This window comes from Manis javanica, chromosome 10 (assembly GCF_040802235.1).
Source record: "Manis javanica isolate MJ-LG chromosome 10, MJ_LKY, whole genome shotgun sequence".
Classification (NCBI taxonomy): domain Eukaryota; kingdom Metazoa; phylum Chordata; class Mammalia; order Pholidota; family Manidae; genus Manis; species Manis javanica.
In genome coordinates this window covers 3,619,329-3,644,059 of record NC_133165.1, presented here as the reverse complement: position 1 = coordinate 3,644,059, position 24,731 = coordinate 3,619,329, and the positions used below count along the sequence as shown (strand labels likewise).

The 24,731-nt window shown below is 52.9% G+C and overlaps 1 protein-coding gene across 13 annotated transcripts; it reads left to right on the top strand.

Annotated features, from left to right (window-relative positions):
• The first annotated feature begins 2,828 nt into the window (after positions 1 to 2,828).
• On the top strand, positions 2,829 to 24,326 carry FLYWCH1 (FLYWCH-type zinc finger 1). Of its 13 annotated transcripts, none has more exons than XM_037024476.2 (13): positions 2,830 to 3,100; positions 3,821 to 3,915; positions 4,388 to 4,437; positions 4,754 to 4,869; positions 10,934 to 11,027; positions 11,813 to 12,251; positions 12,516 to 12,974; positions 13,669 to 14,106; positions 14,216 to 14,479; positions 17,337 to 17,600; positions 18,510 to 18,782; positions 21,122 to 21,337; positions 21,884 to 24,326. In XM_037024476.2, exons 6-12 carry the CDS (start codon positions 11,915 to 11,917, stop codon positions 21,295 to 21,297), a joined length of 2,211 nt encoding a protein of 736 aa, XP_036880371.2. In that variant the 5' UTR covers positions 2,830 to 3,100; positions 3,821 to 3,915; positions 4,388 to 4,437; positions 4,754 to 4,869; positions 10,934 to 11,027; positions 11,813 to 11,914; the 3' UTR covers positions 21,298 to 21,337; positions 21,884 to 24,326. The 13 variants fall into 13 exon arrangements, with proteins under 13 accessions (XP_036880376.2, XP_036880371.2, XP_036880373.2 ...); XM_037024478.2 differs by lacking the exon at positions 21,122 to 21,337 and adding an exon at positions 19,882 to 19,954 and having other exon boundaries at positions 2,831 to 3,100; XM_037024469.2 differs by having other exon boundaries at positions 2,831 to 3,100; positions 12,513 to 12,974.
• Positions 24,327 to 24,731: the final 405 nt, after the last annotated feature.

Genomic DNA, 24,731 nt, shown 5'->3' with positions numbered 1-24,731 from the left:
AAAGAATAGTCTTTTCAACAAATGGCACTGGGACAACGAGGATATCCACCTGCAAAAGAATGAAGTTGGAGCCCTACCTCACACCATGTGCAAAATAACTCAAAACAGGTCTAAGACTTAGATGTAAGAGGTAAACTATAGAACTCTTAAAGTGCATAGAGGTAAATATTTATGAACTTGGATTAGGCAGTGATTTCTTGGTGTGACATTTAAAGAAGAAGCAACAAAATAAATAAAACTCATGAATTGGACATCATCAAAATTAAGAACTTTTGTGCTTCAAAGGACACCATTTCAACCGGAGGTACTGAAATGAAAAGACAACCCACAGAATCGGGAAAAGTTTTTGCAAATCATTTGTCTGATAAGGGACTTACATCTACTATATAGAAAGAACTCTTATCCTCAATAATAAAATAACAATCTAATTTTATCACAGGCAAAGGTCTGAATAGATATTTCTCCAAAGGAGATACACCAGTAGTAAATAAGCATATGAGAAGAGGCTTAACATCATTAGCCTCAAGGAAATGGAAATCAAAACCACAATGAGATACCACTTCATATCCACTAGCATGTATAATCAGAAAGACAGATAATAGCAAGTGTTGACAAGGACATGGAGAAATCTGAGCCATCACACACCACTAGTAGGAATGTAAAACGCCGCAGACCCTATGGAAGAACTGTCTGGCAGCCCCTCAAATGGTTAAACATAGAGTTGTTACCACAGGACCCAGTGTTATCAAGTCCAAGCTTGTGCCATTCACCACATGATGTGCCAATAAATTGAGAGATAAGATATTGGGGCATTGAAAGTGACTTTATTCCGGAAGCCAGCAGACCAAGAAGATAGTGTTCTCATGTCCTAAAGAACCGTCTTATCTTAGGATTGATTTCAAGCTTCTATATTAGGGAAGTGGGGAACAGAAGGGGCTTGTGGAAAGGAGATGATGATAGACTTAAGACATCTGGACATCAGCAAGCCTCTGGGGAGGGGGGTGACACTCCTGGTCCTTAGTCGTCTCCAGTCATTTTGGTGACATGGGACTGGCCATGATGTTCCTACAAGTCCTTGACAATTCAGTTGTCACTTCTGTACATACTTTATCTCCTCAGGTAAGGAACTGATTGCCCCAATCTTAAGCATGAGGAAGATTCCTTCTGACGATTAACAAGCATATGTGCAGGGCTGAGCAGAAGTTCTTAGACCCAAAGATTAAGGTAGCAAAAGTGATGGATACAATAATGAAGGCAAAGATGCCAAGGTTTTCACTTGGTTATACCAGCTATTCTACTCCTAGGTGTATACCCAAAAGAAATGAAAATACATGTTCACACAGAAATTTGTACATCAATGTTCATAGAAGTAGTATTCATAGTAGCTAAAAAGTGTAAAGAAGACCACTGTCTACCAACAGATGAATGGATAAACAACTTGTAGTATATCCATATAAGGCAGTGCTCTTTGGCCATAGAAAGGAGTAAAGTACAGCTGTATGCCACAACATAGATTAACTTTGAAAACAGTATGAAAGAAGCCAGACACACACAAAAACACATATTGTATGATTCCATTTATGTGAAATGTCCAGGACAGGCAAATCTATAGAGAGGAAAAGTAGGTTAATATTTGCTTAGGGTGGGAGGGTGGGGACTTGGAAGTGATGACTAAAAGTTTACTTTTAGAATGATGAAAATGTTCTAAAACGGATTGTGGTGATGTCCTTACATCTCTGTAAATACACTAAAATCCATTGAATTGTACACTTTAAAAGGGTGATTGTATGGTATGTGAACTACATCTCAAAGTTGTTACCAAAAAAGAATAATAACCTTTTATGTGTTAATGTGTTTTTATGAAAAATTACTTTATTTTCCACAATAAAAAAAATTTAAAAGAAGAATGGCATTGTTTTACATTTTTGCAAAATTTTTAATGTAGGCCTAGGGAAAGACTACAGGTTCTTGTATGTGCTTTATCATTCAACCTGCACGACATCACAAGTCCTTTGGAGTATTCCAGAAGTCCTCCAGGACCCTCCAAACCACACTTAGAGAACCATTTCTGTACTGTAATGTTCATATTTTATCCTTTGTAATTAATAAGCATCTTGTGGGGAGACACTTTAGAATTTAGAATTATGTTAATTCTAGTTTCTTGTTAAGTTTCACCCTCCAAAGGCCACCAGTGATTTTTGCCGAAGTCACTTACTTTTTTAGGATGGTCGCCAAATGGTGATTTTCTTAATCATTCCTTCTGCAGTTTTTAGTTGGCTTTGTACTTTAAGAAAGGGCTTTCCCTTCTCCCCGTTACTTATCTACATCAGTATCCATTCACGGATTCTTATTGTATTCAAAGTTATAATTCGTTATTATTGACTTTGAATCTCAAATTGGCTCAGCATTTGGGTGGGGCCATTTGAAGGTTTCAATGAGGTGCAGAAGAAATTTCCTTCTTCTGGCTAAGGTAACTAAGGTACATGGCCGGCCTAAGGATGCATTTAAATAAATGCCACCGACTACTGAGCTCGGAGTCAAATTCTGGGAAAGGTCTGGGGGCTCAACGAAGCCCCCACTCTCTTGTCTGAGAGCGCCCTGCCCAGGATCCAGTCCAACCCACAAGTCCGACCGACCGACGCTCCGCCCCCGTGGCCGCCGCCCAATCCTGGTCTTGCCCCGCCTCTTTCGCGAGCTCTGGCCCCTCCCCCCAGCGCGGATTGGTCAGGCCCCCAGCTGCGCGCCGCAGACAGAAGACCCGGAGAAGCGGAGTTTGACCAAGGAACGTCTCCACCCCCGCCACCGCAGCCGTGCTGCGCATGCTCGCTGGGAGCCCACTGAGCGTTCCGAGGCCGGCTCTCCCGAGGGGGTGGGGGGAATGGCGCGCGCTCCCGACGGCCAGCGGGCGGCGCGCGCGGGCACGGGCTCGCTCCCGGAGGGCAGGTGGGGGCGGGGAGCGGCCCCCGGGTTGCGCTGGCCAGTGCGGCCTGGGCTGTGAGGTCGACGCCTGTGCTTGCAGCGGCCGAGGCCAAAGGACCCGCTGCGGCTGGGTCGCCGGAGAGGGAGGGCCCCGCTGCCGTCGCCGGCCGGCCGGTGCCCGGTGAGGACGGGGCCCAGCGGGAGGGAGGGGCCGAGTCCCACGGCGTGGCCGCGCGCCGGCCGGACCCTCCCGGGGGCGCCGAGGGCTGCTGCTGCGATGCTGGGGGCGTCTCCGGCCCTGCGTCACGGCGCCTCCACATCCCGGCGCATCCCTGCACCCGAGACGCGCCTCCTTTCTCCGCCAGCCCCCCGACCTGGGACGGAACCCCGACACCCACGTCAGGGGCCGCTTCTCCGCCGACCCCCCGGCCCCGCCAGCCGCGTGCCACCCGCGGGGCTCTGCAGGTCCCGGTGACCTTGCAGTTTGTGCTGTTACACCCTCCTTCCGTTTCTGATTCTGTAGATTGCTCGTTGTGACTTTCCAAAGTTTTTTGAGTCAACCTACGCTGAGAAATGTTTTGAGCCCTTGTGCATAAGCTTAGAGGGAGATACCGCCCTGACGTCGCGCCATGCAGCCGGTCTCCGCAGCTGTTCTGTCCTATTGTGCTCTAATCTGTCCGGTCCCCTCCTTCCATTCCAAAAGATGACTGCTGACCCATTACACTGATTTCAGGGCGCAGTGGGTCTGCCCATAGTTTGAAGCCCTTGCTTTGGCCGACAGGCATTCTCTGGGTTTACTCTTTGCCTTTGAGGATGCTGTGCTCCAATCACATAATCACGCGGAACCGTCAGTTCCAAAGAAAGGGTGTATGTTTAATATTTTGATATTTCTGCTTTTCAGGGCCAAAATCATTCCCAGGACTTGATTTGAATTTTCTGGTTTGATTTTCTTGTTCCTCTTCCAAAAGCTTCTAGGCGGACTTGGGCAAGAGACAGGTATGAGGTTAAGGCTAGATTGTGTTTATAACCAGATGCAGACGATTTTTACTGGGGAGAGAGATGATGAAAAGTTGAGGTTAGGGAGATTAACCTGCGGGCATGCGTAGGGAGAATTGGAATGGCCTGATGGGAAGAACATGAAGGAGGTGATGGGGATCTGAGCCCTGCGGGATGTGGAGGGAGGTGTGGGAGATGGGGCATGGGGCATGGAGAGGACTCAATCCGAGGATTCAGTGGCCTGGTGGGAGAGGAGCAAAGACAGCTAAGGCTCTGATCACGGGGGTCTGGAGGACTGGGAGCCAGGAGTACCCTTAGCTGGCATCTCCCTGTTTGTGCCCTCTGCGTCTCTAAGTTCCTTTGGAGCAGTGGTTCTCAGGGGGCTTTCAGCAATGTTGGATGTCAGAACATGGTGCTACTGGCATCTAGCAGGCAGAGGTCAGGGATGGTGCTAAACATCCCTCACTCGCAGGCAGACACCCACCACGAAGTATGTGATGCCGAACGCCAGTGGTGCTGCAGGTGAGAAGCCCTGCTTTAGAACAGCACGCCTTAATCTTTGGGGGATCACTGCCACCTGCAGCCTCTCCCGGGCATAATTCCCGTAGGCACCTAGGACACGGGGGTTCATGGGCCAGCCAGTGCCCGCCTCTAGCCCTCATAGATCCCTGGGGTGAAGGGACAGCAGTGAGAATCATCCAGAAGCTTCCAAACATTAGGACTCTGTTCCTCCCGCTCCTGCCCCTCAGGACCCTGTTGGACCTGGATGAAGAACTCCAGGCCCTTATGTGATAATTTTGCGTGTAATACCTCACCTGTCATTTTTCCCGTTTCACAGGTGAAGTCAGCCCAGAGGAGTGAAGCAGTTCGCCCCAAGTCTCCCCCCAGCAAGCCAGCACTGAGGAGCCTCGTGCTGGGAGCTGATGCTGGTGGTTCTCACTCTCATGTGTGAAGGTAATTTCATTGATCTGCCATCAGCTGCTGAGTGAAGCTCTGTCTTTCAGGACCTTATGGATTAGGGCTTGGACCCAGGGTGTCTGAGAGGCACTTAGCAGTTGGTAGTATTGTGTCTCTTGGGTGTTGTGTTTACCCTGAGCCCTTTGGGACCACCGGCAGGACAGCCGTGTCAGAGCAGGCCTTCTGAGTACTGAACTCAACCACTCTGACCTCAGCCCTCAGCTTGGGGAGAGGGGAATGAGGATAATAGCGGGACGAGCCACAGAGTGGGGCTCTTGAACTTCCCATTTACATCTGCCTGACCTAAGAATCCTCCAGTCACTCAACAAATTTACTGAGGAAGAATAAATGTATTGACTATTACACGATGAACACATTAGGGCTCAAGTATTTACCTCAGAACAATGGCCAAAGTAAGAAAATACCTTTAAATCTACCTTGAATATATATATGTGTATAATGAATAAAAGTTTCATAAAATGATACTTTTATTACATGCATTGAAGATTGATATTTCCTATGTAATTTTAAAAATTGCAGACTGGTATCCAAAGATTATAGGACCAATGACCAGGGCAATTTGAAAAGCAGAGCCTTAGACCAAAACAAAGGAAATAGAACTCTTTCCTACAGATATAAAATGACCACATATGAAATCTTTTACTTAACTCATGAATCAAAGAGCCAGTAATGTCTTACCAGCAGATTGCAAGAGAATCCAAAGAAGATTCTATGATACTGTGGATCAGGAATACTGAAATGAATGTGCGCTTGGGGGCAGAACTGGCTTCTACCAGTAGGAAGAATTACTTCCATGTCTCTATTTATTTACAGAGATTTTATTGTCTATAGACTAGAATCATTTTGCATTGTTACCTACAGTGTACAGAACTGTGTAACCTGGAAGGGTGTGTTCTAGACAATGCTTAATTTTCCACTGAAGCGCAAATTTCCCTGCAGTCTCATAATCTCAGTGATTACTTACTGGAGTGTTGAGCAACATCCTTGGGCCCTAACCATTAGATGCCAGTAGCATGCCCTGCCCCCAGTTGTGAGCACCGAACATGTCTCTGGACATTGTCAAGTGGGGGAGCAATTCACCCCGAGAACCACCAGTCTTAACCTACTACGTTGATATCTATCAGTTGGAATCCTCAACTTGAAAAGAACTGTTTTAATGTAAGAGTTTAGGCCTTCAGGGCAGACACAGGGGATTTGAATGCTGATTCTGTCCTTTCTTGGCCTGGCTCTTGGTCCCTGGAACCTCAGATTACGCCACAGGGCAGGAGACTGTTTCTCACTCTCACTTGCTCTTTCACCCCAGGAGGTCTCTGGGTCCCTTACTTTCTCTGTCAACTTCCATTGTATCTGTAAGTTTGAAACTTGGGTTTTCAAAAACCTTTTATTTTGAGTTAACTTTAGGCTTTCATAAAATTGCAAAAATAGTACAAAGAATTCCCAGGTACCCATCACCCCGTCTTCCTGAATGTCACCATGCCACCACTGCTGTGCAGCAGTCAGATCCGGGAACGGAACACCGGCATGACGCCAGTGACCCAAACTGTTGATCTCACTCAGATTTCTCCAGCTTCCCCTCCCCCAGCAACCTTTTTCTGTTCTGGGAGCCCACACTGCTTTTAGTCGTCAGGTCTTCTTAGTTCTTAGTCCAGGGCATGTCCTCAGGCTTTCCTTGTCCTTGATGACCTTGACAGGTTCAAAGAAGTTGTTTTGTAGACTGTCCCCCCTGTGGCTTGTCAGTTGGAGCAGGAAAATCTCAGCCATCATGTTGTGTCCTCAGCGCATCTTATCAAAGAGGTCATGGGGTTGATGTGTCTCAGTACTAGTGAAGATGACCTTGATCACGGAAAGGGGTGTTTGCGGATTTCTCCACTATCAAGTTACGATCTTTCCCCTTGTAGTTAATATATCTTTGAGGCTATGTAGTCCTACAACAGAAATTTGAATATACTTGATTAATTGATATTCATTTCTTGGTCCTATTGTTTATATTACTCTTTAATTTCTTGTATGACTTGTTGCATAGGACTGGAATCAGTTTCTGAGTGAAACAGAGTTGAAGAACACATTTCCAAGTGAGGACATGCAGCTTATCTTTACAGCATTTCGTATTTTCCCACTGTAAAGAGAGTTCATGCACATTGTAAATAATTTTGAGAAAACAAAAGAAATGTAACTATTCTTACTGCTTTTAACATTCTGAGGTATTTCTTCCTAGTTTTTTTTAAGTCCTGAGTACATAAAATAAAATTAATAAATGACAAATATGACCAGAGTTGAGAAGAGACAGAAGAAAAATGGACTGTGGGCTGCAAGCAGTGTCAGTGTCCAAGTAACACTGTGATCTCTTTTTTTTTTTTGAAAAAGCTTAGAAAAGATAGCCTTTGCTGAATTTGTTAATTGGATTCTGCTTTCTAACTAATAACTTTTGTAAATACTAAATTTTGGGGGCAGTCTTCTTGAATTATTTTTGTGACATGGAAAAACTCCCAATTTCTTGTGGAAACATGGTGTTTTGCTTTTAATTTTTACCAAGGATGCCAGGTGTTTATTTTAAGGAGCAGCATCGCCATCTTGTGGCCTTCTAGAATATTGGTGCTGGGGATTCAGACAGGTTTTCTTAACTGTTACCGGCCAGCTTACTCAATGCTTTGACCCTTCACAAGGACTCCATCTATCTGGTCTGCAGGGGGAGCTTCCTACACTCTAAAAGGGGAAAAGAAAGCGAACATGTGGAACACAATGTTGTGTGCCTACAGTGTGTTAAAGGCATGAACATAAAAGAATGGAAATAGCTGTGCAAGGGCAGGATCATGAGCCATCTACTAATATTATGCTCTTAACATTTAAAAAATGTTTTGTATACGGTTTTTACAATATAAATTATCAACTTACCAAGTATGCAGATATATAATCCATGCCACCCCTCTCCTTTAATGAGGAAACCAAGCCCTGAGTGAGAAGCCTGTTTATGGTATAGAAAATTGTTTTTCATCCAATGAGTCATTCCTATAAGGATTTCTTTTTAAAACAGCTTTAATTGAGATATGAGTCACATACCATACAATTCTCCATCTAGTGTATAATTCAATGGTTTTAGCATATTCACAGTCATGCAGCCATCACCACCATCAAATTTACAGTTTTATCACCCCAGAAAGTAACCCCACACCCCTTAGCATTGCTCTCTAACCTCCCCCGCCCCACCCACGTCCTAGGCAACCACTCATCTGCTTCCTGTCTCTATGGTTTGCTTGTTCTGGACGTACCATGTAGTAATGGAACATACTATGTGGACTTTTGCGTCTGACTTCTTAAACTTAGCGTGTTTTCAAGGTTCCTCCACACTCTAGTGGTGTAGCAGAGCCTCATTCCTTTTTATTGCCGACTAATTCCACATAGGAATAGACCACATACAGGCTGGAGCTGGTGTTTCGGTGGGAGAATGTGGCTGGTCCTACACAGTGGCCAAAGGCGAGAGTGGTGTTTGCAGGGTAGGGAGGTGGCTGCCAGGCAGCCAGGGTGAGAAAGAAGGATGAGGGCTGTTGCAAGTCAAACTGTTAAGGAAGAAAGTGTTTCTGTCCGGTTTTGTTTTAGGATACAGGAGACCTAAGAACCTTGATGGTCCAAATGCAGAGAACCAGCCCAGGCAGAGGTTTGGCTGCCAGGGAGCAGGGAGAAGAATGGTGCAGAGGGGCTCTGGGCATGGGGAGAGGGAGCCGTGGGCTGGGACACTTCATTTCCCAAGTCAGGGTTAAGAGTAACAAGAGCTTAGGAACATATCCATCCTCAGTGGCTAAATGGTGAAACAGATGGATACAAATTGTAAAAATCTGAACCGTGAAGGGATAACTCAGAAATCTGTGTTTGTTGGACATGTGCTGATGATGTCAGCTAAATGGGGCCTTACTACCTATAGTTTGTGAACAAATGTTTTTGCATGTGGCAAAATATACACAACATAAATTTATGACTTGAATCATTTTTAAGTGAAAGGTGAGTGGCATTAAGTATATTCACATTATTGTGCAGCTGTCACTACCATCCCTCTCCTGAACCTTTTTCTTCATCCCAAACTAAAATGCTGTCTCATTAAACAACTCCACATTCCCCCTTCCCCAGCCCCTGGCAACTACCCTTTGACTTTCTGGGAGTTTGAGCCCTCCAGACATCATGTAAGTGGAATCATACAGCATTTGTCCTTTTGTGACTGGCTTAGTTCATGTTACTCCTCAAATACATAATTCTCATTTGCTATCCTTTACACTCAGTGTTTTTGTTCCTCTCTTTGGGTTACAAGCCCTTAAATGTGACCATCTAGGGATTTAACATTTGTGTAGCATGGTGCCTGGAGTTCAGAAGCACTTCAATGTAGGATATTTTACAACCACTAATAACTAATTCTGTCCACCCAAAGGCTAAAACCCACTGTGTTCAGTCACTTGCCAAGAATATCAGATACTGGTGTGTAACAAAAGACCCCTGGTCTTACTGGCTTAAAAGAACAGCAGTTCATTATTATCAGGGTTCCACGGGGTGGCTGGGCTGTTGCTCTGCTGGTTTCTCCTGGCTCCTTCACACCGCCAAACAGCTTCCTCCCTGCCTGGCAATGCCTCCATCCCTGCACGTGGCCTTTCAATAGCTTCCTTCCCTGGCAGTCTCAGGGCCATGTACCAAGAATGTGAGTACTTCACACACAGTGGGTCACACAGGAAATGACCACGCTGGGCTGGAGGCCAGTGCAGATTCAAGGCCACACTGGAAGGGTGGTGCATCCTTTATGGGAGGATTTGCGGTCCTTATACAATCTACACTCCAAGGCCCTTGAATGGTTAAGAGTGGGAGCCATCAATCCAGGCCTCTCCACAGAGAGTACTCAGCCATAGTCCAAGGTCTTCTCATTCACTGGGGCTTTTTCCATAACCTCTGAAATATATGGATCTTGAAAACCTGTTAAACAGAAATTCTAGTGGAGAGAATTGCACTGTCGCCTGACTCGGGGTACCCGTGACCCCAGTACGGGAGGGCGGGCCTTTTTTGTCATGGCAACGCCCCTGGTCCGGAGGAAGCGGGGCGCCGCGGCGGAATGTCTGGGACTGCGGGGGTCGGTGTGTCGGGGACCCTGAAGCCTCACCCTGCCCGGCTGCACAACAGGACGACGCGATCCCATAGCAAGGTGCACCAGGGCCGCTCAGGGACCGCGCCCCGTCGGCGGCCTGACTGGTCTGAGGACCCTGGGGTGGGGGGTCCCGGCCTCTGCGCCCCCGCGCTGCCGGGTGGAGGCCGCCAACGAGGCTGCGGCGCCAGCGGCCCTCGGTGGGGCGCACGGTAGGGACTGTCTCCAGCATCACCGCATGCAGAAGGTGGGGGGCTTCCGGCAGAGTGACCTGTGCCGGGACCAATCAGCGCAGGGAGGAGAGGCCTTGGGCGGGGCTTGCCGCCGTAAACCTTTCTTGCCCAGAAGGCGCTGGCAGCGCCCTCCGTGGCCAGTTCCCAAGTCCCCCGGTGGCCGCCCCGCCACGTCACTCTGGAGGGCAGATGGGCAGGACCGGGAGGGGTGCACGGCAAGAGCAAAGGCTGGTCGGAGTCTGGGGACGTCGTGGGATGATCTCTGTCCTCTTACCTGGTGGAGTTCCTTGAGTCTCGCCCCTCCAGACTGGGCTTCCCAGAGGACCTGGGCGGGCAGGTAGTGCAGGTGGCATGACTGTCGGGGATGCAGCGCCCTCTGCGACTCCGCGGGGACCCTGCGGCCCTTTGTCTGGGCTGGCCAGGCCTTGGGAGCTGGATTTGGCTCCCAGATCAGTGAATTTATGAGCAGGAGTGGAGTCCAGGGGAATTGGAACTACAAAACTTGAGATGCAGTGGCAGCGCACAAGTGGGGAAGCTGAAATGTGAGGCGACGCTGCAGTCCTGCTTGAGGCTATCACTGAAAACAGAAAGACCCGCCACCCTCCCAGTCACCCCCAACGGACAAAAGGCCGCCCCAGGGTCCTGGGCACCAGGCCAGCCCTGCCCCTGTAATCCGTCCTTTCTGCTTCCCCAGACCGGATGCCCAGGAGCCCTCGGTGACGGGAATTCTCCAGCCACTCCACAGCCCTGTCTCTGCCCAGTGGAGACAGCCGCAGCTCAGGCACAAGGTCTCTGTCCTCCTGGGGCCCTGGCATCTCCTGAGCACTGGGGCCTGGGCCTCAGCCTGGGATGGGGCAGGGTCTACCTGAGTCCATATCCTGCCTCCCATACCAGGCTTCCCTCTGTGGTCTGCAGGGGGCTGGGAGGTCTAGCCCGGGCTCCCTGTGACACAGGGCAAAAGGCACCAGGCACTCTGGGAGGATCAGTGACCTGAGCTCATGTCCCCAAAGTGCTCGTCACCAACCTCTGGTGCTCAGGAGCACCAGTTCCCGTTATCCCGGCCCAGGTGCCCAGGTGCTACATGGGGACAGTGTCTGGACCTGCCTTGTGGCCACGCTGGCCGCCCAGCACCTCTCGGGTCCCCACCTGTAATCTGGGTCAATGAGAATGACCAACTTCCCTAGCACGGGGCCTAAAGTTAAATGGCAAACCCGTGCAAACGCTTCGCCCCAGGCTCAGCGTCTCCAGCCTGGATTGGCAGTACTTCACAGTGGTCAGTCCTTTGGCCGCCCCAGCAGCTCCTGGAGAACCTGTGTTTGGTCTGTTTCAGAGACGGAGAGTGGGGTTTGAATCGGGGAGGTGCCGGACCCAGGGCTGCCAAGGGAGGGTGTGGCCAAGCAGAAGCACGGGCCTGGGTTCTGTAGCCCCATTCAGGTCCTTCCCCAGCCTCCAGCCTCTCAGCCCCGGGGGTACTGGGGCAGCCTCGTCTGCCCCAACTTCCACCCCAGATCTGCCTTCCTGAGTCCCAGGCCCAGGGGAGCCTCTGCTGATGGGATTTTGCCTCTTCCCTTAGGACAGAGACCCAGGACTGCGAGGTGCCTTGCCGGGGAAGAGGAGGAGAAACCCATCGGCTGGGGCCTGCGTGTGGCCTGGGGGACGGGCCGTTGGTCTCGGAATGCCCCTGCCCGAGCCCAGGGAGCAGGAGGGGGAGAGCGTGAGAGCCGCCCAGGAGCCGTTGTCCCCCGAGTCCCCTGAGCCAGGCACAGATGTGGTCCCTGCTGCCCCCACGAAGCCCAGAAAGTTCTCCAAACTGGTCCTGCTGGCAGCCTCCACTGAGAATGGGGCTGGGGTGTACTCCCAGCCCAAAGGAGTAGACTGCATTATGTCCCTGGAGATGTCTGGCCCTGACATGCTGACCAGGCCCTCCCAGACCCTGCCAGTACAGGAGCAGGGAAAGGCAGTCCAGCCAAGCCCTCTGTGCCCCGGACAGAAATGCAGCAAGCCAGACACAGGTGAGTTCCTGTCCTGCTGCCCCTGGCCCAGCCACCTTTGTAGCCTTGCATGCTCGGGCCCTGTGCACCCGCCTCCAGTGGGGTGACCTTGGCCAGCCTGCCCCTGCTCTGAGCCAAGCCACCTTGACTCTTATCATGACCCAGTCCCAGGCTGGTGTGATGATGGCAGAAGCTCATCCCTGTGCACCCCACCACTCCCATCTGTGCCCCCGGCCTCACAGCTTGTTCCGTGTCTGCTAACTGGCCCTCCCCCGCCCTCAGCAGCCCCCAAGCCCCTGGAGTTCCTGAGGACCCCATTTGGGGGCCGCCTCCTGGTGCTCGAGTGCTTCCTGTACAAGCAGGAGAAGGCCGTGGGGGAAAAAGTGTACTGGAAGTGCCGCGAGCACACTGAGCTGGGCTGCCGGGGCCGGGCCATCACCTGCGGCCTGCGGGCCACCGTGATGCGGGGCCACTGCCATCCGCCCGACGAGGACGGCCTGGAGGCCCGGCGCCAGAGACAGAAGCTGTGTAGCGCAGCCCTGCCAGAAGGCTTGGGGGTTCCCACGGGCCCTGGGGTCCAAGTGCAGGAGCCGCTGGAGGGGGTGGGCCCCTGGCTGTGCCCAGAGGAGCCAGGGCCCACCCCAGGGCTGGTGCTGAGCAAGCCGGCCCCGGAAGAGGAGGAGGGCCTGCGAGGCCTGTCACTGCTCAGCTTGCCTCCCAAGAAACGCCCAACACTGGGCATCGGTAAGTGACCCAGGCCAGGGCAGGCAGGAGCCCATGGGCCCTCTCCTGTGCCCAAATAGGAATGCGGGGTCCCACATGGTCAAATCAGCTTTTAAAAATATAAATGGGTCCTACGCTGATGGACAGTGACTGTAATGGGGTATGTGGTGGGGACTTGATAGTGGGGGGAATCTAGTAACCACAGTGTTGCTCATGTGATTGTATATTAATGATAACAACAACAACAATATATATATAATGAGTCCCAGTAATCATTAAGCCCATGCAATAGAACTACTGCTCCTGAACCTGGAAAGTTCCACTGGAACTTTCCAGTGCATCCAGGTCTCGTGTGGAGCCTAGAAACCTGAGTTTAAATGGGCCCAAGTGATCCCGGTAACCCACGACGGCTGAGGAGGTCGGCCTAGTGGGAGAGTCTGAGCTTTGGCCGGGTTCAGGTCACAGGCCCACCTCACATAGCTGGGCCACCTCAGAACATCTGCTGAACTTCCACAGTTTCAGGAGATTTACCCTAAAATGGGTGGTAGCCCAGAGTTACTGCAATTAGGGGTTCCATGTGTGGGGAGCACTCACTGCTCCAATGTGCGGTGGTGCTGACTGGTAGGTAGAGTGTCCTGGGCAGTTTTTATTGCCAGTATTTGGGCGGTGGGCTTGGCCACTCCCCTCAGCCCATGACTGCCGTCCCCTCCTCCAGGAGAGCCCCCACCACTAGAGTTCCTGAGGACGTGCTACGGGGGCAGCTTCCTGGTGCACAAGTCCTTTCTGTACAAGCGGGAGAAGGCCATGGGGGACAAGGTCTACTGGACGTGCCGGGACCACACGCTGCACGGCTGCCGCAGCCGGGCCGTCACTCAGGGCCAGCGGGTGACCGTGATGCGCGGCCACAGCCACCTGCCCGACCTGGAGGGCCTGGAGGCCCGGCGGCAGCAGGAAAAAGCCATGGAGATGTTGCTCGCCAGGCCGGGCGGCCCCGGGAGCCAAGTGGACAAGCTGCGCAGAGGTGTGGACAGCCTGTTCTACCGCCGGGGGCCTGGTGCCCTGACTCTCACCAGGCCCCAGCCCAGAAAGCGAGAGAAGGTCAAAGATCAGGGCCTTCCAGCCCAGCCCGAAGCCCTGCAGGATGAGGACCTAGGTGAGTCCTCTAGGCTCCTCTGGTCCTGCTGCCGGAGGCCTTGGAAAGTGGGAGACCACGGCACTGAGCTCTTGCTGCCCACCCCGATCGCCTCTCGCATTTCCCCCAGGAGGCCCTGAGTTCCTGAGGACCCCTCTGGGGGGCAGCTTCCTGGTGTACGAGTCCTTCCTGTACCGGCGGGAGAAGGCGGCAGGGGAGAAGGTGTACTGGACCTGCCGGGATCAGGCCCGCATGGGCTGCCGCAGCCGGGCCATCACCCAGGGCCAGCGGGTGACCGTGATGCGGAGCCACTGCCACCCGCCCGACATGGGGGGCCTGGAGGCCCTGAGGCAGCGGGAGCGGCGCCCCAGCTCAGCCCAGCGGGGTAGCCCAGGTATGACAGAGAGCGGGTGGCGGTCAGGCAGAGCACCCAGCCAGCCAGCCTTTCCCACCTGGCTTCTCACGTCCCCCCCGAACGTCCTTACTGGGGACGCTGCTCTTGCAGAGTTCGGCCCTGTCCTCTGCTGCTCCCTCGCCCACCTCCCTCCCTCCGTCCTGGTCCCCTGTGGTGACACTAGCCTCCTGCTCAGACCAGCACCTCTCTTCCCACCACCTCCGCCACCTCTTTTTTCCTTCAGAATTTATAGGATTTTAGAGGAAGCTAATTGTACAAGGCCAATTTCTCCTTGTCACAGTGTGAGTGATGGCACAGTGCCCAGGCACAAGCTCACCCTCGGGGCCAACTGGCAGAAACGTCTGTCACCGACGCTAAAGGATCTGCGATGAGGGTCACAGCCTGTGCTTTCCCTGTCTGTCCACCTGGAGGCCCACAGTGCCTGCTGGTTGGACTCTGCTGGTCACAGTGCCCGGCTGAGCAGCTTCAGCCAGCCTTCCCTGCTGCCTGGCTCTTCCCCGGCACCCTGAGATGCCTGCCCTTCCCTCGGGGCTCCCAGGCCTGTATTTGAATCACCTGAGTTGCCTTTGGGCCCTAAGGTTCTTTCAGACTTGAGATCTTCGATTGTATTCCTCTGACCCTTTTGTATCCCTCTCCACATACCTCTGCGCTGGTGGTGTCACACACACAGGGTCCCTCCCCTGGCCTCACCCTGGCTGGGCTCCTTCCGCTGTGTCGTTGTGCATCTGCCGCCCTGTTTCCTAACACGGGCTTCTGCTGGTGATTGGTTTTTCATCTTGCGGCCCTTTGGCCTCTGGTGAGAGGAAGTAAGGAATCAGCCATACCTGCCGCCCTGCCCTCCCAGCGCAGTTACTGCAGGCTCGCGTTTTCCTTTTATCTTATAAATCTGCTCCCGGCTGAGCCCCGGATGCGCTGAGACTGGGCTCCTTCCTCACGCAGCCCCGCTGTCTCCTAGTCCAGCAGCAGCTTATGGCTGGCCTGCTCTTCGGGCCCCTGGCTCTGCCTCCCCACACTGGCAGCTGCAGAGGATGAGGCTGGTCCCGCTCAGGCCCACTCCCGGGGCCCCTTGGCCAGCTCCACCCGCCGGCCCTCTTTACTCCTTGTCTTGCGAAGTCCTTCCTGATCCTTCCCCTGGGCGCCAGGGTGTGGAGCCATTCTCATCTGAGGGGGCTTTGCCCCACATGGAGGGAGGGCGCCCCTGCGAATCCTTTTCCTGTGGTGGTCTGTTCTGCCCTTGCTGGCCCCCAGCCGTAAGAGGGCTGATCCGCAGCGTGTGAAGGAACTTCCCTCGAAGCTTTAGGTTCATGTCCCCATCCTTGGGGGACCTGGCTGTGCCTGGGGCACAAGGGGCCTTTTCAGGCCAGAAACATTGTCTCGGGTCCTGCAGTAACTTTCTGCTCCCTATCTTGGTTCCTTCTACTGCCCCTGTTCCGCAGACATCCGTCTTCCCGGCGTGACTTGTGACATTTCCTCAACTTTGCTCTCCATCCCTATGGAATTTTTAGACCTCTGCTCTGTCATTTGAATGTCCCACTGGCGTTCCAGCAGCTCAGGCGCAGCCCTCTGTCCCTCCCACCCCCGCAGTGGCCCCTTCACTCCCAGTGCCCCTTCTCTGTGCGCCAGCTTTGCCCTCTGCCTCTCAGGGTAAAGCTTCTCTCACAGGTCTGATGGCCCTGGGCAGTCAGCTCACGTTTAAGGCAAGGTTGACAAGCTCTGGATGTGGGCGCCACCTTGAGACTCCACCTTGCGTCTGTGGGCTTGCAGGCTGACCAGTGCCCACGGGACCCTCCCCCCAGGCGTCTGCCTGGCCGGGCACTCCGGACTTGGGCAGGGAAGATGCGGGCAGTGTCAGATCCACAGGCAGGCTCCCACTCCCTCCTTGTCTCTCTGCTCTTCATACAAATACTTCACCTGGTCCCCACCTTCATCCCCACCTGCCCAGGGCCCTTGGGCCTCCCTGCTGGACCATGTCCCCCACCAGTCCCTTCTGCCCCGTTGTGCAGCATCTCCTCCCAAATCTCTGCCTTTGTCATTCCTCAGTGGACATTTTCATCAGTTGCAGAAGTAGAAATAGGCCCTGTGGTCACATGCACCACCTCGCCCAGAGCCCACTCGGCTCCCCTCTTCCAGGGCATTATCACCCCTGGGAACCGTAGCTCTGTGCTGAGGCTCCCCAGCCTGTCTCCAGCTCTTCTGTGGTCCCCAGGCCTGGGCACAGGGCAGGGGTCCTTTGGGCAAAAGGGTGCAGCCTCCTCCCTATCTGCTTGTCCCAGACGTGGCCGCCCTCACCCCCACCATCGTGCGTGCCTCCTCCCAGCGCCCTCAGCTCAAATACCCACCCAGCCTGGCATGGGGAATCGTGTCTGCAGCCCCACTGCCCATTGGGCATGAGGCAAACAGGTCCTGTCTCACTCCTGAGCTGTTGTCCCCCCCAGGGGTTTGTCTCCTTCTTCCTCCAACTCAGCAGGGACCACATGGCCGGTGTGCCACCATTGCCAGCACCCAGGATGAGTGACTGGGCATGGCCAAGACACCACCCTGCTGCAGGCCCCTGGTGGGGAGAAAGACCTCTGCCTTCAGGGGCCCAAACTCCACTGCTTCCTAGCTTCCTCCAGTCTGAGGCTCGGGGAAGGAGCCCCCCAGAGCAAAGGCCTGGCTGGGCCAGGCTGGGGGTCTATCCTGGGCCCCTCCGCTGTCTCTGTGAGGAGGTGGGTCTCACTCCAGGGGCCCTGCTGTTCCTGCTCTGAGAACAGGGGCCCCCACCCCACCTCACTGCCTCACCCCAAGGCCCCGAGCTGCTGCCGCCCACCCTGATTGCCTCTCCCATTTCCCCTAGGAGGCCCTGAGTTCCTGAGGACCCCTCTGGGGGGCAGCTTCCTGGTGTACGAATCCTTCCTGTACCGGCGGGAGAAGGCGGCGGGGGAGAAGGTGTACTGGACGTGCCGGGACCAGGCCCGCATGGGCTGCCGCAGCCGGGCCATCACCCAGGGCCAGCGGGTCATGGTGATGCGCAGGCACTGCCACCCGCCCGACCTGGGGGGCCTGGAGGCCCTGAGGCAGCGGGAGCAGCTCCCCAGCCCAGCCCAGAAGGAAGGCTCAGGTGCGGGCACAACGGGGGTGGGCAGGCGCTGGGCCCTGGTCTCCCTGCTGGCCCGGCAGCCCTTGGGGCAGCCCAGCACATGGACTGGAGATTGCCTGCTAGGACATCCTGTCCATGGCCAGTGGCCAGTGGCGTCCAGCCACACACATCTGCCTGTCTGCCTGGGCTGTGAGCCTCCTGGGGACAGGGCTGCATGTGGGCCCCATCCTCAGCACTGGTCCCAGCCTGGGACTGGCTGTTGACGAGAGAAGCCCACTCAGACTGCTAGAGAAAAGCGGGTGCGTGCCACGGTGGCAGTATCAGCAGCTATGAGAGGTGCTTAGCACCCATTTATGGGGCAGTGCGCCTGGACTTTGGGACCCCCTATCTCCTCTCTCCCTCCACACCCAGACTCCCAGTCCATCCCAACCCCAATATTGCATGAACCTTTAATTCAGGGTCTTAAAATTTTCATGAGAGAGTCAATTGATGGGCTGAGAGGAGGGTGGACAGGGAGCCGGGAGGCCCCTGGCACATGGTTCAGACCAGCCACAGGCCTCCCAGAGTGCTCCAGCCCAGCCCCTGCCCTGGAGTGCTGCCCGGCAAGTGTGGGACCCAAGCCAGGTCAGGAGAGAGCTGCAGGAAAGCTCGGCCTTCGAGCAGCCTCAGGGCTGGCCTCCCTGGGTAGCACCGGAGCCTCAGGAGGAGGCAGCCAGTCCGCACTCGAGGCGGTCTGAGCTGTGGGCCCTGGACTGGCAAGGAGCTTCGGTCTCCAGGGCCCTGCAGCCCAGGCAGGGGTGGAGGGCAGGGACTGGGGCGGGTCCCGTTGGGGGTTGCAGCTTCCTGGCTGGGGCAGGCTAGCTCAGGCTCTGTCCCCTACTTCCAGGGCCTGGCCCGGACACCCCACTCACAGCCTCACCTTCCTCTCAGGACCCCTCCAGCCCCTGGAGTTCCTGAGAACTTCCTTGGGGGGCAGGTTCCTGGTGTACGAGTCCTTCCTCTACAGAAAGGAGAAGGCGGCGGGGGAGAAGGTGTACTGGATGTGCCGGGACCAGGCCCGCATGGGCTGCCGCAGCCGGGCCATCTCCCAGGGCCATCAGGTGACCGTGATGCGCAGCCACTGTCACCCGCCCGACCTGGGGGGCCTGGAGGCCCTGAGGCAGCGGGAGCAGCGCCCCAGCCCGGCCCAGCAGGAGGACCCAGGTACAGGCAGGGATGGGGGTCAGAGGTGAGACACAGAAGAGCCGTGGCTATCTTGGTCTCTGCCAGCCCGAGGTGTAGACACCTCAGGACAGGCACCATCTGAGGAGACTTGTGCCCTGGCCTTACTGCCTTTCCAGAGCCTTCTTCCTCTCTACTGGCTGCTTCTCCTGAACCTGAAAACACGTAAATCTGTCCCTTAAAACAATACCCCTTCTAGCTCTCACTGTCTCCCCTTCCTTTTATTCTGACGACTTAACTTTTTTTTAATTAAAGTATCATTGATATACAATTTTTGAAGATTTCACATGAACAGCACTGTGGTTTCAACATTCACCCATAATGTCAAGTTCTCACCCGCACCCATTGCAGGCACTGTCTGTCAGTGCACTAAGGTGCTATAGAGTCATTACCTGAGAGGACTTAACTTTTTATGGCTCATAGTCTCTTCTGAAATTTGATTAAAAAACCTGGACTACCCCAGGGGAATTTACTAATGTTTGTGTGTGCATGGACATGCCACACACACACACAAAGTTTTGCATATAATTTCATTGAACTGAAAATGGGTTCCTTTCACATAAACTCTAAAACCAGCCTTCAGAAAGTGGTCTGTCTCTCACCTTAATTCATGTAAATAATAAAGGCCACATCTTACAAAATATAGAAATGAATTTGAGTTATACACAACAACTCAATTTGTGTATAAAAGAAACTCAATTTCTACTTAAAACAAACCAAAAAAAAAAAAAGATTTCCATGAGAAAGCCACTGTTTGGCTTAAACAAGACCCAGAAGTTAGAGTGCCTTTGGCGTGGTGGAGAGCAGGTCACCTTTAAGGTCTGGTTGATTCCCAGCCTTTTGGATGACTGGGGCTGAAGTCTGACCCTTAGGGTCGCACACAGCCTGTCTCACCAGGCACAGGGAGGCGGTCTGGGATGTCAGAGAACCAGAATTCCCCAAAACTCCCCAAACCAGAGTCACTGTGCCTGGTTCCTTTTATCCTCAAGGCCTTGAAGTAATTTCAAGGTAGGTATCTTTGGCTCTAGCAGCTTCAACAAGAAAAGAATTGTTAATCCATGTTTCTAATTTTTTTCCTCAGAAAAGAGAAAACCTCTGCCCAAAGTGCAGCTATGCCTCAAGACTTGTTCCCCTGAAAGCCGGCAGGTGGACAGGTCATTATATTCACTGTCTAATGCTGGGTCACCACTTCCGCAAACCTTGGTGGCTTAAAACAACAAAATATTTGCTGTCCCTCACAGTTTCTGTGGGCTCCTGATTTCAGGAGTGTTTGGGTTGGTGGTTCTGACTTGGGGGCTCCCACTAAGGGAGAACAGACGTGGGCCAGGGCTGTGATCACTGAAGGCCGGGGTGGGGCTGGAAGAGCTGCTTCCAAAACACCCATTGGCGCAGACGGCTGTGCCCTGGTGCCTCAGTCCCCCACCGTGTGGACTGCTCCTCAGGGCTGGCTGCTCAAGTGTCCCCCAGAACCGGTGACCCAAGACAGCAGGGCAAGGGACCGCCACATTCCTGCCAAGCACATATGGCATGTTCTCCGGGATACACTGTATCTAGGCCATAAAATGACAGCCCATACGTTTAAATGGTTTAAAGTCATACAAAGTATGTTATCTGGGCACAGTGGAAGGAAACTAGAAACCAGTAATGGGAAGAAGTTTGGGAAACTCACAAATACATGAAAATTGAAAATTGAACAATACACTCATGAATAACTAAGGACACAGAGAAACAATGGTGAGGGAGACCAGAAAATTCTCTGAAACGAACGAAATGGAGATACCAAAACTAATGGGATGTGGCAAAGTAGTTCCTTGAGGGAAATACATAGTTCGAAATACTTATACTAAAAAAAGAAGAAAGATCTCAAATTGTTAACTTAAATTTACATGTGAAGACACTAGAGAAAGAACAAAGTAAACATTAACCGAGCAGAAGGAATGATAAAGAATTTTAATTAATGAAATAGAAGAAAGTTTTCACAAAGCCAAAAGTTAGTTCTTTGAAATGGTCAACAAAACTGATAAACCCTTAGGTAGGTTGAGGCACCCCCCTAAAAAAAACTTTTTTTAAAGGTAGAGGAGATGCAAATTATTAAAATCAAGAATGATAGATGGGACATTGCCACCTACCACGCAGGGGGGAAAAGGGTTCTAAGGGAAACTATGAACAGTGGCATGCCGACAAACTAGATAACTTGGAGGAAACGAACAAACTCCTAAAAAGACATGCTACCAAAACTGACTCGAAGAAATAGAAAATCAGACTACAGCTATAACAATTAAAGAAATTAAATTCATAATTTTAAAACTTTCCACAAAAAGAAAGCCCAGGCCCAGATGACTTCATGCATGTGACTTCTCCCAAGAGCTTCCAGGAGCATTCGCGCCAGTCCGCAAGCTCTTCCCGACAACCAAAGAGGAGGGAGATGACTTCAGGGCAGTGGAAATGTGCTAAAAGTGATTGTGGTGATGGGGGCACAGCTCTGCAGATGCACTAAACACCATCCAATTCCACACTTTACCTGGATAAGCTGAGTGGTAGGTGACTCATAGCTCAATAAAGCTGTTGGGGGGCAAAGGAAGGACATCACAGTGACTTCATGGCCATTGTTACCTGTCACTCCTGCTTTACTCTGTTCATTGGAAGCCAGTGACCACGTCCAGCCCACACTGCAGGGTAGAAGAATTAGGCTCCACTTGAAGTGAGGCGTATCAAGGAAAGTGCAAACATTTTCAAAACCCATCGCAGGAGTGAAGAACTTTGCCTTTCTTGACAATTTTGAAAAGGCCACCGTGCAGGTCCCGGCGACTTCCAGAGCAGGAGGTGGGACTTCTCCGGAGTGTTGGTGTTTCCTCCTAGGACATGCTATTGTAGAAAGCCAGGAATTCCCAAGTTATGTTTTGGAGCAATCTCACATTTTCAAGGAATTGATACGATGTGCGTGCGTGCGTGTGTGTGTGTGTGTACATGTACAAAGGCTCTAGTTTATCTCTAACGAAAAAGATTGCAGGAATCCTTAAGTTTCTATATTATCTATTTCTGCCATGTTTGTTTTGTAATGATCTGTGTTTCTTTGTCATCAGGAAAGTGAAAGATACAAACCTTGACAGCAAATCCCGTGAGGCCCACCTCCTCCTGGCTTGAACAGAGGATCAAGGATGCTCTGCATCCACACAGGACCTGCTTAGATTTTGCTTGACCAAAACTTTTCCAAAGCATCGATGGCCTTCACATTTCCTCAAGGGGTCTCCCAGGTAGAATACTTTAATGGTTGGCGTCTTCATTTGGCAAAGAAGAGCTCCGGGGCCAGTACCTTGAAGACCCACTTAAGGAAGAGCTGCAGCTTTTGACCAAGATGCCTCTTCCTCTCCACCGCTCCCAGCCACAGACACCTCTCCAATTCAGAGCAGGCGACTTTGCCCAGGGCTTTCTGGTTGGGTGTGGCTCTGCTTCTTCAGGCTGAGCTGCCCTGTGCACCTCCATCTGCCCCAGGTGTTTTCTGGACAAATGCCAGGTGGACCTTCATGTTCCCTGCCCACTGGCTGCTGGGGCGTGGCCGTCCCTCATGGTCACAGAGCCAGCCAAACCAGAGGCCCCACTACACTTTCTGTCTGACTTCCCTTCCTTTGCCATTTTCCATGTCCCTATGTCCACAACCCTCACAGCCAGTGTCCTTCCTGTCAGTGGGAACCAGCCCAGAGGTCCACAGGAATCTATCTGGTCCTGGGCAGACACTACCTGGCTGAAAGGCCAGCGGCATCCTGGGTCAGCCATGTTTGTCTGATGGTAGTGGAGGTGCATCCCTTTCTCCTGTCCGTAGCAGAGACCTGGCTTAGCAGGTCTGAGGGGAAGCAGGCTGACGTCCCCCCAGGATCTCCAGTGGCTGCTGCTAGCAAGGCCACATCCCCGACACTGAGGTTCTTTGCCCCCTCCCTGTTATTACAGAGGGAGCACACAGCAGCAGGCCCCCTCTCCTAGCAAACCTGCCACCAAGCTATGAGACAGTGACAGCTCGGGGCCCCCACTGTCCCTCCACCTATACATTTCCCCCAGTAAACCCCATTTTATATCACACCGTGTAGAGCTGATGTGTCCACATCCCCTTTGCAACAACAGTTGGTCACCGTGAAGCCATGGACTTCATGGGTCTCAGTGCCCCATGGCCAGAGTGGTGGTATTTGGCTGAGCACATGCCTGGAGGAGACCCCCACCCACCCAGGGACAGTGCCGGGGCACCTAGCCCAGATGTCAGCTGGGCCAAAAGCTGATGGAGGTCCTCTGGAGGGGCTGCTGAGGAGTCTCCAAGCCTGCAGGGCTCCCGGCCCTCATGTTGCTGTGAGAGGCCTTGATTCTCCACTACTGCCTCTCACGCTGAGATCTCCCTGACTCGTTTTCCTGAGCTGGGGCAAGCTTAGGGTGGAAATGGTGCCAAGCAAAGGGCACCTTAGAGCCGAGACCCTGGCTGTCTTCCCAGGTAGGTGACTGGCTCGTCCACAGACCTGCCAGCTCCACGGAGCCCTCTCCCACCAGCCTTGCCAGCAGTCAAGATGGTCCAGTGATATGATGGCCTACCTCCAGGTAGGAGGCAGCTGTCTGCCAAATGAACGACCCATCATGCTGATGGCCCCTCAGCAGTGGACAGTGGAAAAAGCTCTGTTTCAGGCAATGTTCTCGGGCAGACAGCATGCTGCCCCGTGACAATGAACTCTATGGTCAAAGCCAAAGACACCGGACCCAAGACCCATCTTCATGTCACGGATGCGCGCGCCCCCAGGAGGCAGCCACGTGCAGAGGAAGGCGCCTGGACTCAAAGGGACGGTCAAGCTTGCGCCACCACCGCAGCACGGGCCTGTGTGCCCATCAGGAAGCGCTGAGCCGCAGTAGTGATCGCCACCTGCATGTCTGCGCCCCCGGGGGGCCTCTGCAAGGCCAGCGACTTCTCCAGTCCTGAGTCCCACGCCCGGCCACTTGGATGGGCTCCGGGCACCTGGAAGTATGGGTGCAGCACAAGGAGAATGGTGGAAGGCACAGGCCTCTCCTGGATGGCCCGCTGGCAGGGCCTGCACCTCTCCCTCTCCTCTGCTCCTGCTCTGACCTTACAGGCAGATGGATGGCCCGAGTTGCCTGGGATGAAGACTTCCAGAGGGACATGAATTTGGACACTGTTGTCACCTTGGGTGGCCTCACAGCAGCTCAGCCCCTGAACTCCAGAGGCATCCACCTCCTAAGTTGTTCCTCAATGATTCCACAGCCACAGAGCTGTCCCCTGTCCTATCCCCGACCCAGAGCAAAGTGCACAGGGGCAAGTGTCTCTCTTGGAAGCTGGCCCCTCAGCAGATGGTGACAGAGCTGCAGGGCCATGCGCTCCTTCTTCCCTGCTCCAGCTTTGCTGCCAGTCTCCCCCAATAACCTTGTTTATTATGTCTACACCGGATGGTACAGGTGGTGTGTCTCTGTGCCCCTTTGCCTGACAATGAGCAGCAACGTCTCAGTTATGAAATTTAAAATAAAAAGTTTGCAAAGAGAGCAGAAGTACCAACAAGGAACTCCAATTTTTTTTAAATGGGGAGCAGTGGCCCCAGGCCCTGTCCCTAAGGTTGTAAGGTAAACAACAACAAAATGCTTCTCAAGGTTCCACTCCCCCTCTGGCCCCAGCCCAGCTTCCCATTCTCATGTCCTCCATCAAACAGCTTCTGCAGGGTGACATCAAGGCTTCTTGTCATACTGACATAGGTTGGGGCCCTAATCCAGCATATTGGTGGCCTTATTGAAAGGGGAAATTTGAACAGGTATGCACGATTCAAACCAGAAATTTGGAGAATGGCATGTAAAGATGAAGGCAGAGATGGTGTGACACTTCTACAAGCCAAGGGACAGTGAGGATGGCAGCCGACAGGGCCAAAAGCTACTCAAAAGTCACCAGAGGAATTT